Below are 8751 nucleotides of genomic sequence, written 5' to 3'. Positions count from 1 at the left end.
CCCCAGGCCCGTCTGGGAACCCCAATAACGCCTGCTAATGCTGGTTGGCTTCCCGCCTCGGCCTCAGGATCCCACCTGGCCCATTTGACCCCCCCACCCCAGCAAACATCAAAACCCTGGAAGCCCAACGGGCCGAGAAATCCCAGAGGCCCGGTCAAAGATCCCAATCTGGGCAACTCCTGTCTTGGGAAAGCCCCCTGGCCGCAAGGATCTACCCGTTTGTAGGAACCGCCGCTGCCCTTAAAACGAGCGAACCCCGGAGATCCCGGATTGAATTTTTAATGAAAGGGTTTCCCAGCCGGTTTAACATCCGCGAGTTGTTCTCGGCGAAGGAACAGCCCCTGGGGAAACTCTTCGATGGGCCCAGCAGCTCGGAAACGGCCTTCGAATCTGTGCGGGGTTTCAAAAGCCACTGGATTCATCTCCAACCGGATTTGGCAATCGAGGGGGGTTCTTGCTTGTTTAATCGATCCCCCCAATTCTCATGGAGAAATCCCACCTCGCAAATATTGCTTCAGCAAGGCACTTCCCAGGCCCCAGATGCTCCCCGACGCTCTGGCCTGGGAGCCCCAACGAAAATCCATCCCGCCCGGTCCGAGGGCCAAAATCAGAGGATTTGTTTCTTGGGTCCCTTTCCGATCCCAGACTGATTTCCAACCCCACATCTTCCTCCCCCTAAAAAAACCGTCTCCCTCACCGGATGAAAAGTGACTTTGTAACACAAATCCACCTTTCCCTACACACAAAGAACTGGGCTGGGCATTTGACGAATAAATCGAGGCTTGGCGACATTTCTCTGTTTCGTCGCTGCGCAAAGCGGCTCGGGAAAAGGACCCTGATTTCTCTCTCTCTCTTTTTTTTTTTTTTTTTTTTGGTCAAGAAGCGACTGTGTCTCTGATTAGTCCTGACAGGGAAGCGGAGAGGCCGAGTGAACTGAGCTGCAAAATATTCCTGTCTTCAAGCAACCTTGCTGGCTGGCTCTGCTGGTTTATGTGTGTGCTATTCACTGGGGAGAATTTTATACCTGAATCCGGATTCCACGTCTTCCTTAAAGTCCAGACTCCAGATCCTAGTCTCTCTCTCTCTGTGTATGTGCCCCTGTCTCTCTCTTTCTCTCTTTCCTCCAGTATTTCCCATTCACCACTTCTTCTCTCCTGCTCCTCCTCCTCTCTGCTAACTCCCATTCTCTGTCCTCATCTCTGGAGTTACTCAATGCCGAACCTTCAAAAAAAAAGAGAAAGAAAAGAAAAAGAAAAAAAAAAAACCTCACCAAAGACAAGGAGTCCAGGAGGGGGCTTTCAAATGAATTCCTTCCCCCTCCCTCCCTTCCTTGTGTTTTACAACTCTGTGTCCTCCCTGCTCAGGAGATCAGACCAGAAAGACACACACAAGAGAAGTGGAGGCGAATTTTCTCTCTGTGTGTGTGTGTGTCTAGATGTATTTTTCTCCAAGGCTGAAGATGGCATTAGGATCTTGAAGAAAAAAACAACACACACACACAAAACAACCAACTTTCCAGTTCTGGCATGAAAAATCCAGGCGTGTGTGTGGGGGGGAAATCCATAAAACTTTATCTAGCCTAGGCAGAGAGGGGGGCAAAGTCTTTGGGAGCCTCTTGATTTGTGTGTGTGTGTGTGAATCTCAAGAAGAAAACACAGAGGAGGGGTAAAAACATTCCTTTTCCTTTGCAGTCATGGCATTGAGGACTTCATTGCTCGGACTCTCTATAGGGTTACTGTTTTCCTTGCTGGAGCTTTGGGTTATATCAGCTGTGAGCCTGGAGCCTGTATACTGGAATACAGCAAATAAAAAGTAAGTGGGGAAGGGGGGGAACTCCCTTGGTTCGTGCTGCTTTTTCTGCTATAAAGAGGGGATGGGTTTGGGGGGGAAGAGGGAAGGCACGCCCAAGTTTTAAATCGTGGTTGATTTTGGGGCTGCAAATCCCAGAGGAGAAAGGGGGGGGGGGAGTGAAGGGAAAAAGAAATTGCATTTTTTTTCCATTTCCCCCAATCCAGTCAATTTCCAGTGTAACTGACAAGGGTTTTATAAGGACCTGTGTCAGTTTCACTCTCAAAAGTCTGCCCTTTAATCCCCTTGTCAAACTTTTCTTTCTTTCCCTTTATCCCTCTTCAGTCAACCCATTTCCTGGAAAGTGTGTTGGGAGTGGGACCTCCCCCCCAAAAATCAAGGACGATGTTTTATTTAACAAAATCAGAGTGTGGGGGGGATTGTTGTTTTTGCTCTTTATAATCATATTTTTTTTTTTTTTAATTCTGGACAAATCGGTGTTTTCAGTGCAAAGGTGAGAGGTGTTTGTTTTTAGGGGGGAAAATATCTGGTGGCCTTTTGACGCTGTCCAGCGCAGGAGAGCGAGTGTGTGTGTGTGTGTGTGTGTGTTTAAGAGAGATATTGCGGTGTTTTGGTGAAGTTTGTGCAGGCAAACTGGAGATGGGTGTGAATTTGTGGTAGGCCTCTTGAACGGCGGATTTTGGGTTGGCATTGTCTTTTTTTGAAAATGAGTGGTGCTCTCCGCTGGTGCGGTCTATAAATGTGCATCTTCCGAGTTGTGGGTGTTGGTTTTGGTGCCTTCAGTGTGTATGTCTGTGTAGATCAAGCATGTGTGTGTGTGTGTATCGAACGGGGAGGGGGGGATGCCCTTAAAATTAGTTATTCTGTGTGTGTGTGTGTGTGTGTGTGTGTGTGTGTGCATGTGTGTTTCTTTAGCTTTATACTGGCAGCTTCTTAAAGTTGTGTGTAGTTTGATATCCCCTTGAAACAACTGACTGGGTATCATAGAAGATCAGGATTGGAAGAGACCTCAGGAGGTATCTAGTCCAACCCTCGGCTCAAAGCAGAATATATGAATTTATCCCGCTCCAGACGGCTTCTTGAGACTGACCTTTGGGTCTTGCCTTGTGTTGTGGGGCTCTGCGGATCCTTTTCATTTCGCACACGGGCCTGTTTGCTGGACTGCGCTTTATGGGGCCGATAGGTCAAAGCAGGCATTTCTCTGCCCGGGTAGATCTGGAAGATACGTTTTCTTCCCTCCTGGCCGTATCACTCCAGACACGAGATCCATCGAAACCACCCGAGTCCTGCATCTGCTCCGGGCTCAATCAAAACCCCTTCCCCCTTCGGAGCAAACGACAAAGTTTTCGGGGGTCCGACAGGCTGGCGAGGGATGGAGCCTGGTTGCCAGAAATATGGAGCATTCCTCAACGCGACAATTACTCCCATCAGCGTGTGGCAGTGCTTCCTAGCAACAAATACATACTCGAGCTAATGGATCTATTCGTCTAAATCTTTTCCACCAGCCCCCAGGCCTGAAAAAGGGGTTAGCCGTCTCCCAGTGGCCTCTCCTTGCAGACCGAGGGAGAAGGGTGTTTTTCGGCGGCATCCTGGCTGGTTTTTTTCCCTCTCCCCCATCCCCACATCCAAGGGATGTGTGGATCTTAAAACAGAATAAAAAGAGAGGCCGCTTTATTTTTAAAATGTATTTATTTCACAGCGCAGAATGAACGTATCAGACCACGTATCACCGCTGGCGACATTGGCGTATGGGGACCAATGTTGCTGTCTCTTGGGGAGTGGGCAGTGTGTGTATCTGGGAATACTTCCTGTCATTTTTTAATGCCACTTTCTTTTTAAAGCAAACCACTGGCCTGCTTAGGACATGATCTTGGACACACGCACAAGCTTAGATCTCTGATACTCCTATATATATATATATATATATATATATATATATATATATATATAAACACACACACATGCCGATTGGCTGAGCGGCCTAAGGCTAGAAAATTGTTGACCGGCTTTAAAAAACCCCGAACGCCAAGTCCCATTTTCAAAGATCACTCGGGCCCAGTGCTTAATTTGGGCCAGGGCTTGGCTGGGCAGAGCCCCAGCACCTCTGCATCAGTCGCGAATGTAAAAATTAAGCACCGCTTGGGCTGTTTGGCGAAATCAATGGGAACGAGGTGCCTAAACCCCTTGGGGGAAACTGGAACCTAGCAGTCTGAGACTCAGTGGAAGGCTTCTAAATCTCCCGGGACCACGAGCCGTGGCTCTGTGTGTGCGTGGTAGGGGATTGGGACACTGGAGAGCTGGCTGGTCCCGAGGCTGGAGGGAACGGGCTCCCCGCAAACCGGTTTCTCTCTTGAGTTTCCCTCGGCACCAGTTTTTTTCTGGGAGCTTCTACGGCCCAGCCAGAAACCGTATCTGTGACTATCCAATAGCCCCATTTTGGGAGGGGGGTTCCATGAAGATTTTCGGTGTCCAATCCGGCGAGATCCATCGACTGATTTTTTTGGAATGATCTTCAAACCGGACGTTTTCCAAAAGCGGAAAAATCTGGGACTCCCTTTCCCAGCCGGAGCTCAGATTTCTCCCGCAAACTCCTGCCCCCGAATCCTGGTTTTGGAAGCCATTGGGATAATTTTTAGCTGCCCAGGCCGGAAGGACACAGGAAATATTCCGGCGGCTATTCTCGGTCATCGCTGTCGGTTTTGATGAAGCTGGCCAGAAGTTATTCTGGTGGAGTTATTCCTCACGAATGCTGTCGTTTGCTTAAAATTAAGAAGGCAAATGCAATGCCCGACGGATGCGCCAAGCCGCTGAAAATGAGTTTCTCTTATTAACTAGAGGCAGGCCCCATATGTTTGAGCTGGTCTGATCGCAAATGAATATTTTAACATCCGGGAGGTACACGGATCAGACTTTATCAGCCGGGAATCAACACTGATTCGTGTGACTTCTGATCAGACCTTTAACACTCCAACGCAGCTGGCTCTGGGGTGGGGAGCAGCGCCCAGGTCATTTTCAAAGCGACCTCCGCTTGTGTTCGAGAGGCCGGACTTTGGTTTTTAAGTCCATCGGCCACAAAAGTGCCCTGTGAAGCGCTGAAAAATCCAGCCCTCTGACCAGATAGCTAAGCCGCAAACCAGCTGTCCCTCTGAGCGATACAGCATCATTACAACGCCAGTGTCCTCTCAAATCACTTGCCCTTAGTCAAGATAGACGTGCCAGTGGGAAAGACGAAGGGTTCGCGCCCCAGCATGGCAACTGACTGAAAAACTCAGGGCCTCTTGCATCTTCGCCGGCCGAGGATTTGCCCCTAGAGTTGAGAGAGAACCCTGGGCCTCTGCGGGATTCGCAGGGGACCGAGAGATCAAAGGCCACAGGGCGTGGTGGACGATTTTCAGATCTTGCTTTGCGGTGCCGGGGGGGGGGGGGGGGGGGACCTGGAGGGCTGGATGAGGCGGGGGGCAGTGGGCATGATGGTCTGCTGTGGCCCATATCGATATGTGCAGATTCCGGGGTGGGGGGGTTACGGGGCTTGAACGGGGCCCGGGCTGGCCGAGGAAACGTGGGGGAAATTCCCAGGAACCGCGAAATCAGGCCCCCGGTCCTGGAGAGAAAATGCGGTAGAGGCTCATGTTCTACGCTCCAGAGGTCCCCGGTTAGATCCCGCCCCTCGGCGTTACATCGGCTCTTGGGCTAAAGGCCTGTGGCCGTCAGGACGTCTGGGTTCTAGCCCTGACTCTGGCATAGATAAGGAATAGAACCCAGGAGTCCTGGCTCCCAGCCCCACCACACACCTGCTCTAACCCACCAGCCCCCACTCTCCTCCCAGAGCCGGGGAGAGAACCCAGGAGTCCTGGCTCCCAGCCCCCCCTGCTCTAACCACCAGCCCCCACTCCCCTCCCAGAGCCAGGGAGAGAACCCAGGAGTCCTGGCGCCCAGCCTACCCACATCCCGCTCTAACCACTAGCCCCTCTCCCCTCCAAGAGCCAGGAATAGAACCCAGGAGTCCTGGCTCCCAGGCCCACGCCCCCAACCCACTAGAGTAGTAGCTGCGCCCTGCCCCAGAGGTGGCTGCATCTCAGTGCCGGGCGAGGGATCCCTGGGTAACCAGCCGCCCCGCCCCAGAGGTGGCCGCATCTCCGCGCCAGGTGAGGGGTCCCTCGGGGACCATAGGCAGCTGATTGGGATCTTTCCCCCAACTCTGGGTGGGGGTGGGTCTGGGTGGCTCCCCCAGGCGCGGGCTGGGGGGGGGCAGCAGAAGGGTGAGGGGATGGGTGTTGCACATAGACGAGGGCCGGGAGGGGCCCTGTTGCCAGGTGGGTAGCTGGTTTGTCGGGAGGGGCCTGGCTGGCTCAGGGGGGCGGGGAATGGGGCAGGGGCCTGTCCCTTCTAGGGGGCGCCAACTCCCCTCTGGCCCCATGGTGAGGACTGGCTGGCTCAAGGGGACGCGGGTTGAGGTCCCCTCTCTGACACCCCGTCTCTGTCAGGTTCCAGGCGGCGGGCGGCTACGTCCTGTACCCGCAGATCGGCGACCGGCTGGACCTGATCTGCCCGCGGTCCCGCCCGCCGGGCCCCTTCTCAGCAGAGGAGTACGAATATTACAAGCTGTACCTGGTGCCGGGTGAGCAGGCCCGGGCGTGCGAGATCCTGCGGGCCCCCAACCTGCTCTTGACGTGCGACCGGCCCGAGCACGACGTGCGATTCACCATCAAGTTCCAGGAATTCAGCCCCAACCTGTGGGGCCACGAATTCAAGAGCAACCAGGACTACTACATCATCAGTGAGTGCCTGGACGCCTGGGTTCTCCCCCAGCTTGTGGGGCTGGGAGCGAGGTCTGATGCATTTCCCTCCTGCCTCTCCGCGCCGGGCGAGGGGTCCCCGGGTAACCAGCCGCCTTGGCCCAGAGGTGGCTGCCTCTCCGCGCCGGGCGAGGGGTCCCCGGGTAACCAGCCGCCTTGGCCCAGAGGTGGCTGCCTCTCAGCGCTGGGCGAGGGGTCCCTGGGTAACCAGCCGCCCTGCCCCAGAGGTGGCCGCATCTCAGTGCTGGGCGAGGGGTCCCTGGGTAACCAGCCGCCCTGCCCCAGAGGTGGCTGCATCTCAGCGCCAGGCGACAGATGCAGCTGGTGGGGGTCCCTGGTGGGGGTCAGTCAGCTGGGATTTGGAGGGGGGGGCTCCTGTCTCTTAGGCTCTGTGTTGTGAAATCCAGCTCCTCTCCCCTCCCCAACACAATCTGTCCGTCATTCTGTCTGTCTATCTCCTGCCCTCCTACGCTGTGTATTGCAGAGTCAATCGCTCGCCGCCCACGAGCCGCTGGCATCTGTCGGCTTCTCCCGTCCCACCCCCAACCTCACCTCCACCGGTGCCCCTCACTCCCAATCCGCAGCCCCTGCCAGCCAGCCCTGCCCCCCCCAGCTCTGCCGGTGCCCCTCACTCCCGACCGGCAGCCCCTGCTCAGCCCAGCCCTGCCCCCCCAGCTCTGCCGGTGCCCCTCACTCCCGACCCGCAGCCCCTGCCAGCCCAGCCCTGGGCTCCCTGCGACTCCTGAGGCCGTGCCTGGGGTGACAGTGGCAGGCTCCCAGCCGGGATCACAGGGTCTGAGAAGTTGGGGGCAGAGTTGGAGTCGTGGGGTGACCCCCCCCCCCGAGTCCAGTGTTGTGTCCTAGGGGTGGGGGGTTGTTTGCATGGGACGGAGGCTCTCAAGAGGAGGCGTTTGCATGTCAGGGGGTGAGCGTGCAAGAGACCAAGGCACCTTGAACGGGGGGAAACGCGTGCAAGGGTGTGTGCACATGGACTGGTGTGGTGTGGAACAGGGGTGGGCATGCAAGGGGATAGCTCAGTTTGCTTGCACACTCAGACTGCCCCCTCCTCCTCCCCAAAATGTTCCTCACACACTCAGGCCCTCATCTGCATTTACACACACACAGTCCCTTGCATGCCTCTCATTCTTTGCACACTCACTCCCCTGCAGACACCTGGGGTACCTTTCACCTTTGCGCGCCAACCCTCTGGCCATGGCCTCTGTCGCACACTCGTAGCCACTTGGTCCTTTACACAAACATTTGCACACCCTCTTGCTCACCCCCCTCAGACCAGGGCCTGCACACGCCTCCTGGCCCGCTTGCTCAAGCTGGTCCACAGACACACACTGGGGCGGCTGTTTGGTCTCTTGCACACTCATGTGGCTCATTGCACACTCACACCCATGCACCATCCCCCTCTTGCACGCACGGTAGAGCTGTTCGGCCCCTCGCACGCTCGAGTGGTCCCTGGCATGCACACGGGGTGAACATTTGCTCTGTCAAACCCGCCCGTTGCACGTTCACACCCTCACACACTCCGTCTCTCGCACACACACACACACACACAGGTTGGACATTCAACCTCTTGCACGCTCCATTCCACGCACACTCACATGCCCAGGGCACCGCCCCCTCCTCTGCCATCCACAGGCTCTCACACGCCCGCTCTCCTTGCACACTAACCTGGCCCCCTCCCTATAGAAGGCACAAGGCCTCGTCCCCCGGCTGCTGCTGCACATGCTTGTGCGTGCGAGACAGGGCGCGTGCGAGATGGGGCTGGGGGGGGGCCTGGGCTGAGCAGTCCCTCCCCACAGCCTGGAGCCTGGCGTCTGCTCCGGGATATTTTCCCTTTTGACATCCAGGCGCTGACGCTTCCTGACATCTGGGTCACGGGCGGCGGGTTCGGGGGGGTGGGAGCAGCACGGAGGGAATAGGACAGGGGAGGGGCAGTAAGAGGGGGAGGGGAGCAGGGGGGAGGGGCCGGTTGGAATCAGCAAGGCCCCATGGGGGGGGCAATCGTTGCCCCTCGGGGGGTGGGGAGGGGTGGGAGGGCCCGAACGTCTATTCCCCCCCCCGCGGTTCCCATCATAGGCCGTGGTGGTCTTTCCCCCATCGCTATGGCAACTGTCTCCCAATAAACCAGTGA

General features: G+C 55.9%; 1 protein-coding gene across 1 annotated transcript; it reads left to right on the top strand.

Annotated features, from left to right (window-relative positions):
- The first annotated feature begins 1139 nt into the window (after positions 1–1139).
- On the top strand, positions 1140–8484 carry EFNB3 (ephrin B3). Its single transcript, XM_034757038.1, has 3 exons — positions 1140–1812; positions 6294–6868; positions 8468–8484. The coding sequence occupies exons 1-3, from the start codon at positions 1694–1696 to the stop codon at positions 8482–8484; spliced, it is 711 nt and encodes a 236-aa protein (XP_034612929.1). The 5' UTR covers positions 1140–1693.
- Positions 8485–8751: the final 267 nt, after the last annotated feature.

The sequence above is a fragment of the Trachemys scripta genome, chromosome 25 (genome assembly GCF_013100865.1).
Source record: "Trachemys scripta elegans isolate TJP31775 chromosome 25, CAS_Tse_1.0, whole genome shotgun sequence".
NCBI classification, from domain to species: domain Eukaryota; kingdom Metazoa; phylum Chordata; order Testudines; family Emydidae; genus Trachemys; species Trachemys scripta.
The sequence above is the reverse complement of the archived record's forward strand: the minus strand, read 5'-3'. Positions and strand labels throughout refer to the sequence as shown.